The 21,692-nt window shown below is 40.9% G+C and overlaps 1 protein-coding gene across 1 annotated transcript; it reads right to left on the reverse strand.

Moving 5' to 3' along the window:
* Positions 1-663: 663 nt before the first annotated feature.
* LOC140309621 (A disintegrin and metalloproteinase with thrombospondin motifs 12-like) lies at positions 664-21,199 on the reverse strand. Its single transcript, XM_072387553.1, has 24 exons — positions 20,821-21,199; positions 20,334-20,698; positions 15,174-15,351; positions 14,815-15,023; positions 14,644-14,727; positions 13,148-13,272; positions 12,881-13,030; positions 12,221-12,364; positions 10,139-10,283; positions 9,953-10,045; positions 9,662-9,807; positions 9,346-9,515; positions 8,801-8,934; positions 8,501-8,621; positions 7,428-7,672; positions 7,020-7,161; positions 6,777-6,903; positions 5,774-5,984; positions 4,529-5,662; positions 3,035-3,187; positions 2,663-2,839; positions 2,087-2,233; positions 1,856-2,009; positions 664-1,437 (listed from the first exon to the last, which is right to left on the reverse strand). The coding sequence occupies exons 1-24, from the start codon at positions 20,930-20,932 to the stop codon at positions 1,328-1,330; spliced, it is 4,776 nt and encodes a 1,591-aa protein (XP_072243654.1). The 5' UTR covers positions 20,933-21,199; the 3' UTR covers positions 664-1,327.
* Between the last annotated feature and the right edge of the window lie 493 nt (positions 21,200-21,692).

Genomic DNA, 21,692 nt, shown 5'->3' on the forward strand with positions numbered 1-21,692 from the left:
TTCCTCTATTTTCCTGCCTGTGCCTGCCTGAGATCCATCTCAGAAAAACTATTTGCTGAGAAGGATGAATCACTTCCTAAAATAGACCCAGAGGAGAGAAGTGAGGAGTTGAAGGTAGTATGGAAAATGAATGAATGAAATACCTATATTTTTCCACTAACACTATAAATGCTTATCTGACTGGAATAATGAAATACAAAAAGCAGGCTGAAACAACACGATCATATGTTGCAGCCGCTGATGGCTCTGAAGTAAGGATGTGCCCATTAGTTAAGTATCTTTCTACTTGACTCCTCTCTCCTCGTCTCCCTATCTCGTATGCCTTAAGGCAAGGGCTAAGGCCTGTGGAGGGGAGTCAAATAGAAGAATCAAGGATGTACAAACCGAGAAATATGACAAGGGAATGGATTGGATAATGCTTGTACAACATCACACAGACACACTGGCCATCTTTTGAGAGACCTGAGAGGGATGACCTGCAACACCTCTTTATGGTTGGTAAATCTCACACCATAGGACAGTGTTTCTCAATTCCGGTCCTCATGACCCATTGCCCTGCACGTTTTCGATGTTTCCCTCCTCCACCACACCTGATTCCAATTAATGGCCACTGCAGAGCTTGGTGATGAGCTGATCATTTGAATCAGGTGTGGTGAAGGAGGGAAACATTGAAAACGTGCAGGGCAGTGGGTCATGAGGACCGGAATTGAGAAACACTGCCATAGGAGGAGCACCACGGTTCAACTTCTACAGTTGATTTAATGTAGTTTTTAGTGTAAGTTTTTTAAAATATTGTGACTGGCAACGTGACAGCTGAGGTGTGAATCATCAGCACCATACTTAAAACAGCACCTTTATCAAATTCATAAATGCACATTTAACCCAGAATATTAATTAAAATACAACATTATTTTCTTTCAGTTGCATAAGTGTATTATTTCATACTCAAATTAGCTACTTTCATTTTTAAAATTAGTTCCATGACTTTTTCCTGTTAAGAATTGTATTCAAAAAATTTTTTTTTCTCATTTATTAAGAATTTGAGTCCATTTTTTTGTCTACTTGTTACTTTTAAAAAAAGGTCTCCAGCATTAGTGTCAGGGCTTTGGCTTGGTTTCGTGCTCATTTATCTTGTAAAAGTTTTAAATATCAAAAAGCAACAGAAAACTAAAGAACCAGGAAAGAAAAAAAAACAAAAGTCTCTCAGCCGCAGCCAGTTTTGTTTGTATTAATTCATTTGTGCTTGTTGAAACGGTCATCTTAGTCTGTACATGGCTTTATATCGGTATGTCATGAGGATACACTGAGCCAGGATGTCCAGTCCTGGTTATGGCCCACAGGTGACACAACACTGTCTTTGGACTGACTTGAGAGAGCAGCGACCCAACAGCTTCAGCTTGTCACAAAAGCGAGAGGACATTGTGTTTTTCCTGCAAACTGGACAAGCATAAAAACAGATTTGAAGTCAAATAACCTGAAAAAATAACATGTAACTTAGGTACGCAAAGATCTGGCCCTGATACCTTAGCTGATAATTGCCAGTCACCTGAAAGCTGTAATTTGGAAAGTTATTCAGGAAAACAGTGAACTGGAAGTACATCCATACATCCCATTTTAATAGTTTTTAGTTTTATTGTATTTTTGAACAAATTACATGTTGCTTCAGTAGGAGCTAATGAATCACACAATTGCTAAAAATGAAATGGTCCATACTCAGCTGTGACTTTGAATTTTACACCATTTTAATCATTTTATCCAGGACATATGTTTGCATGTGTAGGTGCTGATACAGAATCTGCTTTTCAAATGTTCTTCCCAGTGAGATAACCCTAAAAACATAAGGTTCCATACAGACCTGAGTTTGTCTTGCATTCCTGCATATTGCACTTCCTGAGTGTTTCTGGTTTGGAAATATTCTCACAGAGGCTATTTGGCATTACAGCCAAATCCTGCTCACTCTCACAGTTGACTTCACGCTGTTGCAGGCCCCCACCACAGCTCACAGAGCACTGCAAATAAGAGCAACAGTTTAATAAAATTGCAGAAAACATTTAGAGATTCCTTGGATGGGCGATGTGAGACTAACCTCCTCCCAGTCATCAGTTTTCCAATGAGTACACGGCTGTAAACTGCACAGCTCTGTGCTGTTTGGCTTCACAGTGGTGCTACAGCGATGAGGCTCAGGGCAGTACACCAACCGCTCTCTGATGCCTTCTCCACATTTGCCAGAGCACTGAGGGAAACACAAGGACTTGAAGGGAGCAGCTGCTTTAGGTAAGACTACAACACAATTCATTCTTCTACATTTGTACATTCTACAGTAAACAATAATGGACACCAGTGAGACAAGAGTATTTCAAATTGAGGAGAGGATAGCAGTGAAATATCCTCATATAGCTCCCATCATATTTAGTTGAGGTCACATTGTCTGACATTAAAAGATCAGTTCTCCCTAACTGCAAAGCTAACTGATGATAGAAATGTTACAAATGTGTCGTGAAACCAAAACTATCAGCATGACCAAGCACCACTTCAGATTAGAAAGAGAATCAACATGATTATTTTCATTGACATGTAAAACCATTTATAAGCTATGAAATGAATAACAGAATTGTAAAATAAAGTGTGACTATATTGAGGTATGAATGTGTGATGCTCCTACCAGTCCCCAGGGTGATACACTCCAGTTCATACAGTGCTTGAGGGGGCAAACCAGTGTGCTGTGAGGTCTGCTGAACACAGCTTGACAGTGAAAGGGTCTGAGGGGACGTTTGCTCTGAGAATCAACACACTGGACATCACGATACCTCCTTCTCACTAATGCACAGTTATCTGGACACTGTGGAGAATATTATATTGCAATAAATGCCTAAAACACATGATGAATGAGAGCTACAACCAAGTCAAGCCCATTTCTTTGTCTTGTAAAATAAGAGATATTATAAGAGTCATTATATTTAAGTATTAGGTGTAATTAACAATTAACAAGACTAATTATCAGATTTAATGGCTGAGAGAAAATAAGGTTACTCACCTTGCTCCAGCCGCTAGTTTGCCAGGTAGCGCATGGCTGCAGGTGACATGTTCTTGCAGGCTCAGGTCTCTTCATGCTGGCACAGTCTTCTTCTTTCCCTGAACTGCACATCACTGTTCTCCACACAGCTCCAGTTCCACACGTTGTTGAACACTGGGGAAACATGAGTCTTTCCTGATTAAGATTCAGCTTTGGTTTATATGTACTTGGATGGCAAAGTGATTAAAGTGATGCAGTGATATTACACAGCAATGTAAAGTTCCAAGGATAAAAACAACAACCACAATTTCCTCACTGACTTTGTCCTTTACCCATCATTTATCTCATTTATCATTTTCAGTCTGATAAAAGCAAATCCATTAAAACCACATCATCTTTCACACTGCCAACAGTCACTGTGAAATCAAAGTCTTCTTTAAGGACTTCCAGCACATTCTCATTCTCAATTCATCCCACAGTGACACTGAATCTGAGAAAGTGCCTTTCGAGTAAGTTTTCACCACATGGGGGGGGTATGCTGTATCTTAACAGTGATTATTCTGAGGCGGCAAGTGATGCACCAGTTGTGCCAATACTGCACGATGACAGGAAAACATCATCCTATACTGCTACCGTAACACAGATCATCTTAGGAGGTCAGCAAAGGTGAATTCCTGACTTCCTTGGCTTCACTACTTTGTTTCGTAATAAAGTACTTGATAGAGTTGGGCAATAAAAGCCCTTAGTTATGGTTAAGTACTTGGATGAGGTGATAAAAACAATTAAAAAAATGATTAGACATCAAACTACACAATGAAATACATTTTATTGCAGAAAGCAGTGCCATTTTCCACAGTGATAGGGAGATTTGTTTATCAGCTCTGGAAAACCAGTAAATCCAAAAGTATTGCTTTGAGGGTACACTCTGTGTACAAAACCAAAGCAGTGGGCACTGACCTTATCTCCCCCTCAAAGAAAAGAAAAGAAAAGTTATTCACGCTTTTATCACGTCTTGACTTGACTACTGTAACGCTTTGTACATTGGTCTAGATCAGTGATCTTTGCGTCATTTAAAAATTATTCAAAACTCAGCAGCTCGTCTTTGAACTGGTTTAAAAAAGCATGAACACTTTGGTATCTTGGCATCCCTTCACTGGCTCCCTGTCCATTTCTGGATGATTTTCAAATTTCACTATTTACCTTTAAAGTTTTGAATGGATTGGCTCCATTTTATTTAACAGCTCTTATCAACATCCACACCCCTGTATGAGCACGGCAGTGAATCAGCTGGTTTCTCTCAGATCATCCAAGAACGAGATTAAAACAGAGAGGTGATAGAGCTTTTGCAGTGGCACCCAAAGTCTGTGGAGCACTTTTAATAAATGCACAACTCAGACTGTAGATATACTAGATATATGTAGATATACCATCAACCAGCCATTTAAGGTACTGCTGTTTTTGTCACTTCTACATTGACATCCACATTCTTCTGCAAAATAGAATAACTTTACAAACCTCACTCCAGTTTCCTACAACCCAGAATATATCCATGCTGACCGTCTCTCTGGCCATCAGGTTCCTTTGTTCACCAATGGAGCTGCTTTTGGAACTTCTTGGTTGCTGGTTTTGGCTCTTGGAGCGACTACCATTGGACTTGGTGGAAGGTTTTTTTGCACGAGTGGAAGAATTCTTCTTCTTGGGAGTCGTAGCAGGCTTCTTTGGTTTGATAATCGTTACTGTGGGCTGAGGTGATGCTGCAGTGGTGAATTGTTTTCTTGCAGTTGTAGAGGGAGTTTGTTTGGTGTGAGAGCCAAATTTGGAGGACACCGGGTGGTCCCTGTAAATGGGAGTGGTCAGTGGAATGCGATGTGTCCAGTGGTTGTATGGACTGATATGTGAGGTGGTGTGCTGGTTGGTTAAGTAGCGAGTTGTCTTTGCCCATGTCTCAGTACTGGTGAGATGTGTGGCGTAGGTAGTTGTGGTTATGTGCATGGTAAGTGGACTTGTCTGTGGTGTTGATATGGTTGGTTGAGGAACTCGTTTAAATGATGACGCTGTAGTAAAAACATCCAGGTCAATAATTTTCTCTTCGGATGTCCTGTCCTCAACAACATAATCATATCCTGGAGTGAACATCACCCCATTTGGAGTACTTCCCTCTTCTTCTTCCTCTCTGTCTTCTACGTTTTCCGTCTTTACATTAGCAGTTCTCAAGTGCTTTTCAGTAGAATTGGATAGAGTGGGGTAAATCTTCCTTCTTTTATCCTTGTTTTTCCTCATCATAACACCAAACTCATATTCATCTTTATCTATGATGTCAGGGACTGCTGTATTAGGGGTTGAAAGGGATGTAGTAGCAGGAATGGAAGCAGTTGTACTTTCTTTGATGGGTTTTGTAGGTGCAGCTGTAATGCTCATGGGAGCCCGTGTGGTTGAGCTCTGATACTTAGTGGGGTGGGTCTTAGGTGGATAAATACGGCGGTATGAAGGAGGCAGCCCAGGTTGTCTTCGTAGACTTGAGTTGGGGCAGTTCTGCAGGGCACATAGTGATCTGGACCAAGGTTTGGTTGAGGGGTCACAGGTTTTTTGGGGTGCCAGTGCACACGTGACGCTGCGTGAACGAACACCTCCTCCACATGTGACAGAGCACTGCAAGGTCAGAGACACATTCAGTCAAGGCGAGATAGGTTCTATAAAAGCCTGGGATCTGTAAATCACAAATTACGCAGCAGAAAATAACACTGATATAGAAATGTTTACCTTTTCCCAGTCACCAACAGCCCATTCCTTTCCACATGGCACATCTCTGTTGCATGGCACCACAGGTTTTGGTTTAAGGAGATGCTTGCATTCCACAGGGTGGAGCACTCTTTCCTCTCCTGAAACCGTGCGGACACAGAGAACTGTTCGCTTTCTCACTCCGTCTGATCCACAGGTGGCATTACACTGCTGCCAACCACCAACCCACCACCTGAGAGTGAAACGGAAGGCAGGAGTGGAAGATGAGGACACCCACCACTGACAATCAAGTGGACCACGTCATAATGTTTTTATAACAATTAATAGGGATTAGTATCATTCAAAATATCTCATAATGTTGCCAACAACTCAACTTAAATTCAGTAAGCTACTGACGCAAAAATCTTTTCTTTATGAATACCTGCTTTGAATGTAGGCATTTTACAGCAAGGCATACTGGTATCAATAATAATATGAAAAATAAAACATCAATACTGTGTTAATAATATCCTAAGAGGTTTTGTTTCATTAGACATTGCATTGATGACACTTGTTAGACGTTTTTAGATCTTTTAGATCAGGTCATTGGTCTCCAGTAGGTCACAAACTGATCCTGTGATCCTGCATGAAGGGTAGCGTGTTTTTCTAGTAACCACTTTTTTATGTTGATGAAAAGGTACACCTTCTAAAGATTTAAGCAACAGAACTTTGTTGGATTAAATAGTATATAACTGCTGAAATGGTGAGTTGCAGGAACTATACTTTTAGAAAATAAATGTCATCAAAGACATAAGACTATAAATCTAACCACTGACATCTGTTTCAATTTGTTAATTTGTGTTAAGGTTCCATTTGAAGCCAAAAACTACAAAATAATTTAACAGCAATTGAATTAGTTTGTTTCAGTGATTGCATTCTCAAAATTCTTACAATTTAGTAGCATGTGTTGTAGAGTCACGACAGCTATGACTGTGATAGAAAAACTGTTAAAGCATTTCTAAAAAGAACATTCAAGAGTTCACACCTAGCAGGACACTCCATATTCTTGCACTTTCTGTGTCTGTCTGCTAGTCGATTGTCTGGGTCACACAGTGACTCATCGACTACGCCCACATCCACCTCAAAACACCGCACAGGCTGGTGTTGCTCACCTAAGATCGGATGAAAGTCAGATTAAACATCACGATTCAACCGAAATACTAAATCCCCAAATACAGTTGTTAACTGAAAAAAAAACCTATTTGTTTAAGTCAAACACAAGTCAAACCTAGACCACATGTGGTGCTGCAATGTGTCCAAGCTCCATGTCTCCAGCTGTAAACAGGGTCAGTGACCTCATTTTCTGACTGTTTCGTCTTCTTGATGGTATACTCGTACTTTATGCCAGGATTCCTCTCCTGAAAAATTAACTAAAAACCATGCAAAACAACTAAATACAAGTTAAGTTACATTCAGATCAGTCTGATTTTGTACTTACTAGTTTTATCTTGTACTTTTGACAAAAGAATTGCTCATTTAACATTTTTTTTCCTTATGCCAAAAAATGTGTGAATGACTTACCTTATAAGTTTTAACTCATATCAAAATCAATGTAGACACTAAATTATAGCTGATATTTGGAAAAATAATGTCAAAAGTTTTGCTTTTATCCTGTCTTGTCAATTGGGTGGTCTACCTGGAGCATGACTGGCTGCTTAGTGGGTCCAGGAGCAGTGAGGTTCTCCATGTTCCCACTGCGCTCATAGTAGAATGTTGTCCCACCTGCCTCGTACTCTCCATTCCACTGGATGATGAAGTTACCGTTGAGGTAGAACTCGTCTGACCCCACACTTCTCAGAGCCAGGAAGTTACCTGCCTCTTCTACTTCCTTTACCACAATGTCCCGTGCCCCCTCAGGTATCACACCCACATCCACGTACCCTGGGAGAGTCAGGAGGGGAGTCAGAGTCACACCGAGGTAATGGGTGGCCCACCATGGCTGCAGCCGCACTCACATCCAGACTACCAGACAGCTTCTCTCTGATGTTTAATAGAGGGTGGGCTCAGTCTGTGGGGGTTGGCATGTCTGTGTGTGACTATACGTGTGCTTTTTCTGCGTGGGGGAGCGTTGCCCTGTCTCTGGTTTTTATTGTGTTGGGATTGGGTGGGTGGGTGGGTGGAACCAACGCAGCAATGAGTGGTTCTTTGGAGTTTAATGATGTTTGTGGGAAGGTGTGTGTGTGTTTCTGTTTGTGAAAGGAGGGGGAGTTCGCCCTTGGTCTAAGTCGTTTGAAGTCTTACACATCTGGGTCGGTTATCTGGAAAGATGCAATGCAAGGCAATAGACACGCAGAAAGAGGGAGGGAAGGGAGAAAGGTGGGAAGGAGGAGTCTTTATTGCTTTAGGGCCTCTTTCACTATGAATCTATCTTCACGGTATGTTGATCTGTCGATCTTGACAAACATGGGCCTGCAGACACACATGCATGCACACACTAGCCAAGTACAGCAGGACAAACAGCTGCACTATGTGGATGAGGTGGCTGCCATGGCAACAAAGAAACAATGGTGTAATGCTAATGAACTGTCCTGACATGACTTTCCGCCTGTAGACATGAATTTGAAATACGTGCTTTTTAACCCTTTTTTTGTGGTAACATCAAAGCTTTTCGTCATTAAGAGTTTGTCTGTTTTGCGTTACTACATTCTTGTGAATATACGAATTCTCATTTTTGTGCAATCTAATTTCGATAGTTGGTATTACACTCACCAAAACCCTCTCCTTCGTCAAACAACTTATAAACTGTCTCACAGCTTGTGCCGTCGCCCAAACAGACTCCACAACGATCCTCCACTGCGTTTGAGTCAATTCCATAGTCACAGCCTACCTCCTACAGACAAAACACACACAAACACATCGAAATACATCAAATCCCACAGATTACAGCACAATGGGAGTTTCCACAGAGAATCTTCTCCCTCTGTCTTAGCATAACTGAACTGCAGCATGTCAACCTGCTCCACTATAACTCCCCCCAGTCTCTATTAGTCTCTTACCCAGCCACACTACCTTGCATACTCCGTTAACACAGATGTTTCTGGAGTTGTTGTTCATGAAGCACGGCGTTCCGTCAGTCACAGTGTCAAACATCTTCTCAGAGAAATACTCACTGACTGGTCGACAGTTGAGTTCACAGGGGTTCACTAAGGATGATTGTGAGATGGCAGAAAGAGAAGACTGCAGTTTAATTCTAATGAAATGTTAAGACACTATGGGTAAAAGATACTTTTGTCAGACTGAATTGCCTCCAAATGGCGTAATCATACTTTGTTTTCTGCATGTTTTTATACAGCCAACAAGGAAAATCTGATGACACCATCAAAATTATATCTATTTTGTATGAGTTGTTGCTGACTATAATAACAGTGATTTGAATACACAAACTGACAACAGCGCTGTTGAGATAGAGTGGGTATGTGTATCACTGAGGGGTTTCAAGTGTAAATGCTGCCCCCTGTTGATTAATATAAACAACTACATCATCTGATTCTCTTCGGAAAGAGCAAAATCGGTCTGCGGTGTCTTACTGTAGATTTGAGGGTTTTACCACTTACATGGGTTAGCGACAGGAATCCACTGATAGAGCTCATTGTGGTATGGCACAGTGTCAAACTCGCTGCATAGCATCTCTCTAAAGGTTGGTGTAACACTCTGACAAGGTTTTGTGTTACAGGTCCGATAACGCTTCCTTTCCCCAGTGCAGTACTTGCCCCCAAACTCTGGTCTGTGAAGGACAGCAGCTTTCAAATCAACCATGTGATAGGTATTGTTTCATTTAATCTTTTCTGTTGCAGAAAGCAAATACTGGGACACTGCAAAAAGGGTTGATTACAAAAATCTCAGAGAGGCAGATCTAGAGTCAGCTCTTACTTAGGATTGTCACATTCCCTCTCTGCTGACTGAACTCCAGTTCCACAGGTCCTGGAGCAGTAAGACCAGGTACTCCACTGTCCCCAGCCTCCATTCACTGTCTCAGGGAGTTTACCCACAATTACACATTCTCCAGATATACACCACTGAACAATAGAGAGAAAAAAGGTGAGAAGACTCAATATGACACATTTATTCTTTATCCTTTGTTCCAGACATGCTCATATTCCTAACGACATCATTTCCAGAAAAATGAAACCCTAACAAGACAAAGCAGCTGGCATCGCTTACCTTTTCTGGTCCACAACGAGTGCCATCTATAGGGGAGTCCAGTTTGGAGCGACAGGATCCATTCACTGAACACCAAAGAACCTGGCAAACGTTCTGAGAGGAACATGTAATCCAGAAACAATGATGAAGGGTTGTTGTTTTACAGCGCTGATGACATTCACTTTTCAGCTAGTGCACAATACTCACATCAACCTCAGGGCAGAAGGTAGCATTTGGACCATACTGGAGTTGACACTGGTGGTGTGTAGTGTAGCGGATGCCCAGACGAGCCAGCGGGGTGGTTAGGTCTCTCTTAGAAGGACGGTCATCTAGACAGAAACCCCAGCCACGACTAAGACAGGTGAAATGACACGTAAAACTGAATGAGTCAAAGGAGATGAAAACGACTGAGTGCTGCAGGGTGTGGTGACTGAAAAACAGCTGACAGTGAAAGGAAAGGGGAAGCCTAACCCATAAGAAGGTAAAAGTTTTTTTTTCTTACTCTGTTTACTATTCTGAGTTAAAGGTACAGAGGATTTTAGAAATTCTAGGTCTGTGACATAATCCAGTTACTGGAGCGTGTTCAATAAAGTGCAACATTAAAAAACAGCAAGAAAAGCTACATAAAGGGGTTGATATCTGACATTGCTCCAGATAAAAAAAAAACAGGTTGGTAATGCACCTCACAAAGAGGGAATATCACCACTACTTGCAAATAGGAGCTATAACTATCACCTGTGAATCTTATTGCAGAGTGATGAACAACGTTCAGCTGCTTAGGGATTGATATCGTCACGATCCAACACCGACAGAAAAGTAGCATCAATATGCATTTTCCTACAGTGTCAAACATTTGATGTTAAACTGAATCTGCCGTGCTGCCCGAGTCAACCAACTAACCATAACAACCAGCATCCAAATCCGACCCTAAAGCTAACCACAAATCATAACAAGGTATAATCAGTGGTTAGCTTTAAGGTGATCCCCAACGGCTGATCCAGTCTAAGATCTGCAGCGTCAAATGTTTAACTATGCTGGGGACACATTTTTAATTCACTTAAAAATGTGATGAGCTTAACTAAACTGAGTAATCTTTATAGTTTTGTTACAGTATGATAAATGCATTCACTGGATATTGTTGGTATTACTAAATGTCACCTGAACTGTATGCTTTTTCATTTTTCCCCTTTAGAAGAAAATTGTTATTGCAAAAAAAGTCCCTTTGGACTTGAGTACTTATTTTTTCTACCATAGGTATCCTGCTAAGGTTTTTCTCAACAGAAAAGTTTGATTTATCACTCAATATATTCAGTTGCTAAAATAATTTTGTTAAGCATAGTTTTACGTTTTCATTGTTATTTAATGTAGAGATAAATGCATAGATGCTAATATTAAACATGTACAATTTTGATGGAATACTTACTAGCACACTGTTGGCACAATATATTTAATAGGATATATTTATATATACTTCTTAAATATATTTTGATTTATACTCCATATGTTTAAAAAATGGTGACATCTATTTAAATAAAAACATCCAGGCTGTTGTCATCACCCTTAAAACAATTAATTCCCAATTTTCATTTCATTTTTGACATTTTTAACTAAAGTGTTAGAAGGATTGACAAACAAATTTACTTGGCAAAGAACTTAAAAGAAAAATTATTCTAGCCGCAAAAAACATGGATTAAGAGGTCAGGGTTCAACAAACATCAACTCTGACCTCTGACTTTGCAGCAGCTGGTGAAGCAGTAGTTGTCAGAGAGGAATTTTTTAATCCATCATAGAGACACTTTTCAACAGAAAATGACGAGAGTCAAAGCAAACACCTGAAGACAGTTGTTTGAGTTGTGATGGCCTCCCAGGTTCCCTCTATTGTTTGTCAGTGGCTCGATTTTCTGACTCTAAATAAACTTCGCCTGAGCATATATTTGCACTAATGCCCTTTGTGTCTCTCCTAAAAAGAGCACATTGATTTCCATGCTTTGCCACACATTAGTTTTTGTATGACTCTGTTTCTCTCAAACACACACCACAGCTTTTGTGTGTTTTGGGTCATTTTCAACACCCATCTGAAACCTGCACCAAGACATCCACTTTTGTCTGCATCCAGGTGTCACTGTTGCTTAGAATTCAGCCTACAATATATTTTCCCAATGATTTCACATAGCTGCAAAGTCACACAATTTACACACAACTCATGAGTCCCTCGCAAAGAAAAATTACACTAAAACAAACTGAAAGGATTCATCATTTCATGATCATTGATTTCCGATTCAGCCTTACTCCAGGAAGCGTGTGATGTATTCTTTGGAGCAGGAAGACCAAGTGAGTGGTGAGCTGTCATACATCAGTTGTCTGGACATAATAAATGGGTGCCTCCCTTGCAGCTCACAGTCATTCCCTTGGCCATCGTGGTGAATTCCAAAACTGCATTCAAGCACAAATTAACATGAATATCTGTGATGTTCTCACTGCTGCACACATAAGTGTTCCTGATCAGGGAATCACAAAGACTCCTATATAATCTATAGTTTAAAGTATACATACAAAATATGTTCATTCAGCCCTTGTACACATATGTTAACACCTGGAACCTGGACCAGCTCTCATTTCATTGCAATCTCTGTATCAAATAATGACCATTCTTATAGAGCTGACAAAGTGCCTAAAACATTATTTTGTATGTCCCTTTAATCAATAGCTAAAAACAAACCCAACACCTTTATCCACCAAGTTTAGTTGTTGCTGAATGAGATACACCCTTCCCAGAACAAGCCTCTCTGGTGTCCACAACACCAATTCACTAGCATCGGATGAGCTACTGCTGTGTAACCTGTAGTAACTGATCATGGAAACTAATGCTTTCTTTGTCAGGTTGCCCATTGTTGTGATATTCCATTATTTAGGATTTCACAACAAGTAAATGGAAATATATAGACACACCTATGGCCCATTTCATGAGCGACAGTGAAGGCGACAGGTAGTCCGGAATCCTCATTGATGTTGCAGCTGCGGTGGGGCTGACACATTCCAGACAGATGAGACAAACCCAGAGTCTCACAGGGCTGATTCATTCCTGCACAGATGTCTTTCCTTCAGGAGGTAAAAGAAACACAAGCAAATTACGTGCATACATGCCACATTGTTAATTTACATGATCTAATTAACTGAAGTTGTCAACGAGCACATGCAGAGCTGTGTGTCACTTACCTGGTAATCAGCACAGCCACATCATGGTGAGCTGGGTGTGTGTCACTTTGGGGGTTTAAGTTTTTCTGCCAAGCACAGAAACTACCCAAAGTGGTGTCTGCATGGTGAACGATCTTCAACTCTTTCTGCGACAAACAGCAGAATTAGAGATACAACTCATCATCTTCTGGAAACTTTCACATTCTGTAGCTTCAGAACCATTTACAAATATGTAAGTTACTTTGAATGAATTCTGGATCTTTTTCAGTTGTCTCAGAGATTAAAGTGTAGTGTCAGAGGTTTAGGAATGGACTACAATATATCGTGTTAACCTTCACTTCACTTTCACTTTTTAGAAAAAGGCAACAGGGTTCACTGTGATGCTGACCAAGAAAACTGAGGACTCCACACATTAAACTAGTTTACTTCATGCAAATAGTTCATTCTACAGAAATTAGTTGAATGTGGGTGATACAAATCTCCAGAAATGTATAAATAGTAACAGACCAAGCACTTTTTTTCTGATCACAGTCTGTATATCCACCTTGACATGTCAATATCAGTATGTTTTGATTAATCCTGAATGTTTACTTATTTATTGAAAAGGAAGGGTCGAAAATATATAATAGTACAACCAATGTCTCTTGGCCCATTTTTACTTCCTTTCCCATTTGGAAATCTATGAAAGTACAAACTAGCCCCGCCTCCCCCTCAGCCACTTCCCTCCAGCCCACCTGTTCTGCTGCTCCACCATGTACAGAAGGCTATTGGTCTGCAGAAGTGTGTGTTTTTCTTATCTAGAATTGTAATTTCTTCCAAAAAGCATGAGATAGTCTGTAAATCAATAGGAATGTATTATAATAGCAATGATTCTCTTTTGCAGGATTAACTCTTGATGGGAAGCTTTTACTTCAACATTAAAAGGGCAAGTTCTCCTTGGCTCAAATGATTTACCTTTATTGTATACCCTCTTCTCCTTTTCTCTTCTATTGATCATGTATCTGTCTGCTGTGCTCAACTATGTCTGCATTTCAGACAGTATTATCTGTTTGCTATCATTTCATTAAGCTCATTGTATGAGTATCCACTGCTGTTTTTTTTATTCTTCAAAGTCATGATTCGGCTGTGTCACATGAAAAAACACACACTGAAGGGTTCAGCAGCAAACAGCAGCAAGACACACACATACAAATGAGAACCAGAGAGGAGGATGACGGCAGCAAAACAATGAAGACTCTAAGTCTGAATTGAAACAAAACTGTTGCACAAAGATAATATACTTTGGCTTCAATGTGTTATCTTACAGATAATAATGTGTTGCAAAATGCTAACATTGGATATTACCAGCCCTGACAAGTTGTTAACTGTTTGTTCATGTCAGGATATCAATAACATATTTATCAAGTTTAAAAGACTGTTTTTATGCAAAAAGATATCTGTAAAGATCTAAATATGAATAAATAAACCAAGAAATAGTTCTAAAATAGTTTAGAGCAACATTTTCAGATTAATGTTACCTCTTCTCCTTGTAGCAGGATGAGGCGCACTAAGATGACATGGATCGCGTTCCCAATACTGGCATCATGAAAGATCCCAGCTACCTGTCAACACAAACATCCTTCACCAATAATTAAGATAAACAAAAAAAAAAAACTGCTTAGAGATCAAGGTGAATTCCGACCCCTCACCATGTTCATGATGGTGAAGATGTAGGACTCCACATTATTACTGCCGTGGTATTCAATGAGTTTGGAATCAGCTACCACCATGGTCTCCACCCATCGCTCTTTGCTGACTGAGCGCTGCGAACGGGTTTGTGCCTGAGGCTCCCCCCTCTGCTGCTCCCTCTCCCATTCCTCCCTCTCCTTCTCCACCTGGACAGCGTCACTTGGAGCATCTGAAGCGTGAATAATGAGAAATACCATTTGCCTTTCAATCAACCTCGCTTGACTCAGGTACAGACAGAGAAAGAAATGATGCCTCATTTGCAATTACACACACACCAGCAGTATTACGCCAACTCAAACACATACACTGAGAGACGCACCTTGAACTCCACAGGGGCTGGAGGTATGCTTGGATTTTAGGCTGCGTTTTTTTCTGTGAATTTCTGTGGACGCTCTCGGATAGATGACGTGTGGCTCTGGAGTTCCTTTAGGATCCTCGGGAGATTTCGGGACAGGTTCAATAAAATAGTGCCCCTCTGGCAGGGAGAAGAAGCCTCTCTAAGGAAAATGATAATATTGACACTGATAAATACACACTGACAGAGCAAGTCTAGGCGTTGATCATGCAATGAAAAGACACAGGCAACCAAATATGGAAACCAGGGCTTGTCTAAAATGCTCATTCAATAGGACCGTTGTGTTTAGCTCCAGAATGTGATTAAGAATAAAAGAATGCTTTTATCCAAAAATCCACTAATGCAGCTTTATGTCTCCTTTTTATTTTCAAACAATATCAGACTGATTAAAACAGAAAATCCTAGCAAGCACGCTTTGGTGATAGAATGTTTATGAGCCCATTAACCAAAAAAAGTTTTGAGCTTCACTAACTCCCACACTTAAAAGGTGAAAGGGGAGACGACCCTCTTAAAGTCTTCTGAAACTACTACTCCAAAGTCATTTCCATCTGGGTGGAAGCTATCATTACCTAACACATCTGAATGTGAGCCATTCTCCTTCCCTCAGGCACATTCTCCACCTGAAGCAGAAGCGATACAACAACTCCTTCCTAAGTATGCTATGCATGTTCTTACTGGCGCAGGCTATTCACAAACTCATCACTTAGGTTTGCAGGTGAACACACAGAAAGATGTATGATACAATAACAACAACCTGAAAATACTGTATTTGCATATAAACAGACTTTTCTGGAGAAAACATTCATTTTGAAAGATGCAAGTTATGAAGGCGATTGCGTGTGTGTGAGGGGGGTGCACAAGTGTGTGCGTATTTATGGATAGGTTTTGCATCAAGCTCAGCTCAAACATGCCCAGACTGTTCCAGGACGAATCCCTCCTTCTTTCAACTTGAAAAAGAAAGGCTGAGAGGGACACGATTCTTCCAAGTGCCACATGAATGGAAAAAGGAAGGTCTGCATCAGCACAACTGAGTACAAAAGAAGAATATTTTTTTCTTCAGTAAAAATTTTGTATGAATAAATTGAACATGATTGTTGCATTTGATTGTTGGATTTCTGCAATGGAAAAATGAGGTTGTACAGTGCTTACAGTTTGGCTGTGGTTCCAGGTTCCAGGGATCAACCCTGCAGATCGGACACTGTTCATCCTGGCAAGTTTTGCATGTGTTTCTCAGAAGAGGGAAAAATATATCCACTTAGCACTCTCTAGAGCGCTAAACAGCCTTCCAAATGCTGCATTCAGGGAGTTCAGAAAGTACAAATCTGGGGTCTTCTGAAACGACTATATATATATGTCACCACCTGTTACAATTAGTCTAAGAAAATATGTAAACACACATTGGAACATACATTTTGCTGGACACAGCTGGGTTGTTGGAATGTTTTCTCAGCATAAGCCGCAATATGAGAAAAAAATAAGACCAAGGCAAAAGTCTTGTGTATGTGCCTGTGGCTAGGCTATCTTTCTTAACTCAAACATAACACTGAAAAAGGGGTTCTCCAACACTGACTCAAATAGTGGCCTTCATCCAAAGCTCCCAGAACTGTGGTGGACTCATCTCCAAAGCATGCAGGCTGATATGTCTATGTTCAGCTGGGAAAGTTTCCCAGAGGCCCTGTGCACAGAACACTCAGCTGATTTCAACACTGCTCTATATCTCATCCAAACATTGTGTCCGACAGCAACAACATACTATCTTTTCACCTTTTTCGTACAGGGATGTTGCTGCAAGACAAAATATTGAAAAAAACCACAGTAAACATGTGAGGTTGAAGTTTAAGATAGGTTCCTTGGTATTGCCTGTTGTCAAACCTTCCTGTCATCTCCAGTATCTACCGCTAGGTGTTGAACTTCAAGTGAGTTCGCGCAGACAAATGCAGACGGTGGATCAACCAGAAGAAATGCTACAGAGAGGCATTTCAGAACTCAAACTTCAGCTCTACATGACGTGTATGATGTGCATACCAACTGCAGTCCTACTGAGCAACACAGCATGAAAGGCTCTGCGTGTAGATTGTGGTTATGGTGTTACTTGTGATCCTTTAATTACGATGCACAGATCCTCTATGATGTCTCTGTTCAGCAAACAAAGGCAACCTGAAATCACAGAACTTAAGACTTTGTTTTTTATTTCACCAAAAAAAGTAGAATCACCCTGACCCACCTGGTCTTTGCTCTAAATCCTGAACGCTCTGTCAACTCCAGCAGCCTAAAACAGGAGTTCACTTTCACCACCTCTTCTCCCTCTTCCACCTCTTTCCCTTCGCTTCCTCCTCTCTATTAATCCCCCTTTTCTGATCTAGAGGAAGCATGTTGTTTGGGTGCGAGGTGCCAGAGCCCATGGAGGTTACCATAACACAGGTCTGTGTTCTAAATACACCAACCATGTGGAACTGCTTTACTTATATTTCCTGCTTCTGTGGATTTTGGAGTGCTAGCCAACTGGACTGGAATAAAGTGGCTGCTGTTACATAGCCAGTGGCCTCAGCAGTGATTATTGGGAAACAAGGAGAGGTGGGGGCTGATGGTGCTCATTACAGCAATAATGATTAATTATAATAATTTGTAGACAAATTTTAATTGATTAGAAGTTGGTCAGACCTTATTTTTCTTTGGAATTATTCAGGTTAAAATACAATTGTATATGAGAGCTTATTTCTTCCACAGAGGTCAAAAACATTATTGTCATTTTTCATCTGTGGAGGGCTGAGAAACAATTAAGAGGAAAATACCTTTATAATAGCTCTGAACTTGCATGTTCTTGTTTTGAGTTGTACCTTAGGGAATCCAAAAGATTCCACTAAAAAAGTTTTAAGTTTGCTTGAATTAACGTTTTTTTTCTTTAATGGATAACTAGATGTCTACATAGATTTAAAAACTGTTCTGATCCTCGTGGTTTCAGTTGGACAGAGAAGAGTAAAATGAGGGATAACCTGCATAATGTAAAGACACAATGTATAGTAGTTAATACAGAAATGCTCACAGCAGGAAAGATCTGTTTGTTTGGAATCTGGGCCATTATTTCTGTTACTGTTAAAATGACAGGCTTAGCAGTGTTAATGTAGCGGCAGGAACTATGTTGTGGCTTTACAGTAATTAGGAAGCATGATGCCACTCTGTGTCTGGTGGGTTGCAACATTTAGACCATTTTCCCACATGCACTACTACCCAGAGGACCTGTATGAGTATGTAGATATCCAAATCAGTTGTTCAGACTTTACTCAGCCAGCTTCCTAGTTCATATACAGATACTGTTGGTGATGTGTGTTCCTTTGTGCTTATTTCTAACTCGAACTTGATTGGGCCTGTGTCTCTGCATAGTAAACTCAATTTCTTTTAGCGTTTTTTTATTGCTGGGCTGCACACCAGTGTGGCAGTTAGGACTATCGCCTCACAGCAGGAAGGTTCCTGATTCGAGCCTCAACTAGGGTCTTTCTGTTTGACATAACCATATTCTGTTTGTGTGTGTGAGGGTTCCCTAGGGGTACTACAGCTTCCTCCTACAATCCAATAGCATGCATGTTAGGTTAATAAGTTATTCTGAATTGACTGTAGAAATGTAAGTAAGACAACACTTAGGAGCACAAATATTCCACTGCAGTAGTTGTGGACTTTTAGCGCTATTGGAATTTACACTTTGATTACTGATTACAATTTTCTGTATGCTTCACGTTCATAACTTTTCATCATCAATAACTTTTATTTTGTGCAATGTACACAAACACTTGTCGGGATTTATATTTTAAGCAGGCCTCCTCTCTCTGTCTCCTGAGGGTGAATGACCTCTCCGCAGCTATCGAGATTTCACTCCCACATCTGTCTTGCTGTTTAGCATACTGTATGTGTTTTTAGCTGCTATAAACCTTTTTCCACAGAACAAAGCAATGCAATATATCATATCAGCTCGACATGTAGGTTGGGGATGAAGTGACAAACTGGGGCATTCAAGATTACCGAACAAATACTCATACAAATACTAATATTAGAAGTTTGAATAAGTGGAATTTAATGTTATGCAATACACTTTTCCTTTGGGGATAACTTGAGAGCGTGTAAAGTGGGTCAGATATAAATTATGCTGGGCTGCCTGTCATTTCAGTCTTGTTATGAGTCACATGTGTAAGAGCGTTTAAAAAATTGGTCGGGAAGAGGCTGTGCAACCCACGCAAACATAACTGAGGCAGAAGGCAAGGTCCTGCCGGAGAGAAATCCCTGCTGTGACACAATCAAACACAAAAACTGAAACATTCTTCATGACACATCCCATCATTTCAGGGGCAGGAAGTTCCCCCTCCTCTATATCTCTTTCCTAAGTGGATGTTTCAAAATAATGGCGTAAATAGTGGTTTTATTAAAACAAAACAAATTTCTTGCTCCTTCATAACTTTGCTGTACAGCTGACTTCTCTCCTTTGTAATTGAACTCCACATTTGATTAGAAACACGGCAGCGTGAGTAAAATAGCACAACTTCAGTGAACAAAAAGTATGGGCCCATTTCCTGTCTTTCCATCTGTCTAATCTTATTTTGAAACAAAATAAACCAAAAGCCATTGCTGAGGCTCCCTGTCAGAATAGAACAAAGAATCATTGCAGGTTTAGTCAGAGTTTGCAAAGACGTCTTGCAAGTAAAGACGGCAGTGATGGCAAAAGTAAAGAGGAAATCATCTGAAAGACAAAGAAGACAGAAAGGGTCTCATGGTTGACAGAGAGGCAGCAGCAGTCAGTGGGTCTACAGCACAGTCCTTCTGCAAATAGTGTCAGGAAGTCTTTGAAGAGCAAACTAACAGACAGGGCATTGTCAGATGGAGAGGTTTGCTTACTTCATAAGCCACGTACCAGCTTCCCCTGTGTGTTGCCCCCTCAGTAGAGTATTTAAAAATCTTCCTGCCAAAAGCCACAAGATCTTTCCAAGGGTTAAAAACTTTTTTAAGGAAAGTAAAAATTTAGGGAAGTAAACAGCACAAAAGTTATGTGTGGGTTCAATCTGAGAAATGGGACTGTCAAGAGAGATTCAATTGTACCACTTCTCCCTGTTATATGAGTAAAAGAAAGAATCATCTTACCATTCCATCGCAGGTGCTGATGGCAGCCATTCCTCTCTCAGCAAAGGCTCCCACAGTTCCAATGAGGTGGCAGGAATTCCCCTCGGAGAGGCGATGCTCGGTCCTGTTGGCACTGCCATTCCTCCTCTCTAGGATGTAGTCATTTGAAACCAGGTGACTGTTTGCAGTCAAATTGAACATTAAAGTTCGACCCTTGTATTTGACCTTGTAGTAAACCTGTCCCTCTGGAGACAGAGACTGCAGGTCACGCCTGACTCTCCCACCCTTAAAGTGGTGAGACACTCGGTGGGAGATAAAAGCTCCGTCAGCGCTGGTTTTCACTGGGTGGACAATGGAAAGATCTGACCCCAACTGGGACAAGTGACCTGCAGAACAGAGTTTAATTCAACAAACCAATAGGCTCCATCTTAGTGCTCATCGAGTAAGCAATACGTTTTTTTCCCATGCAGACACGCACACAAACTCATTTTCTATGCACCACACTGACCTTGTTCTGCAAAGGGGGAGAAGAGTCTACCAGAGAGCTCTTCGTGGCCGGCTGCCAAAATGAAAACAAAGTGCAGAAAGAAAAGGACCGAACACTCCTCCGAACATCGCATAATTCAAAGAACCGAATTCAAAGCCCTGCAGAAGAGTCCTCGGCATTGGAGATCCCGCGGCGTAAGTGAGGACCTCTTCGATTCTGCGCTGCACCCAGTCATGACATGAACAAGCTTACAGGGGAAATATGCGCCGACAAAGACTGGCAGCCTGATCATGGTTTTAAGAGAGAGAAAGCTCCGTCTCTGCGGAGGACGGAGGGGAGGAGTGTCCTCTGGACCAGTGTCTACTTTCCTTGCAGGCGCTTGGGGGAGCAGAGCAGGAGCGCTGATGCAGAGGGAGAAGGCTGGCTGGTATGAATGGACCAGTCTGCCCTGTCCTGTGTTCAGACTTGTCCGTTGAATCAGTGGTGCATCATTCATGCGAGTAAACGCTCCAACAAATGAAGTGGACCAGTAGGAATGCAAGTTTATGAGAGACTAGGGAAGTTGTTCAAGAGCAGTGTTAAAAAAATGATGAAGTAACTGCTAAATAACAACGAGGTACTAAAAAAACAACGTGAAACCGTGTAGTCATGTTTGACCAGGATCTGTCCCTTAACCTACATATAAAACAGGTTTGTAGGACCCCCCCCTCTTTCACCTTAGTATTATCGTCAAAGCTAAGAGCACCCTGTTTCAGAGTAGTGCAGAAAAACTAGTGCATGTATTTGTTACTCCCGAGATTTGACTACTGTGATACTAAACTAGCAGGAAAAATCATATTTCTCCAATTTTGGTTTCTCTTCACTTCACCTTTCTGTTAAATCCCACATAGAAA

Source organism: Leuresthes tenuis, unplaced genomic scaffold (assembly GCF_036924035.1).
Source record: "Leuresthes tenuis unplaced genomic scaffold, fLeuTen1.0.hap1 SCAF_6, whole genome shotgun sequence".
NCBI classification, from domain to species: Eukaryota; Metazoa; Chordata; class Actinopteri; order Atheriniformes; family Atherinopsidae; genus Leuresthes; species Leuresthes tenuis.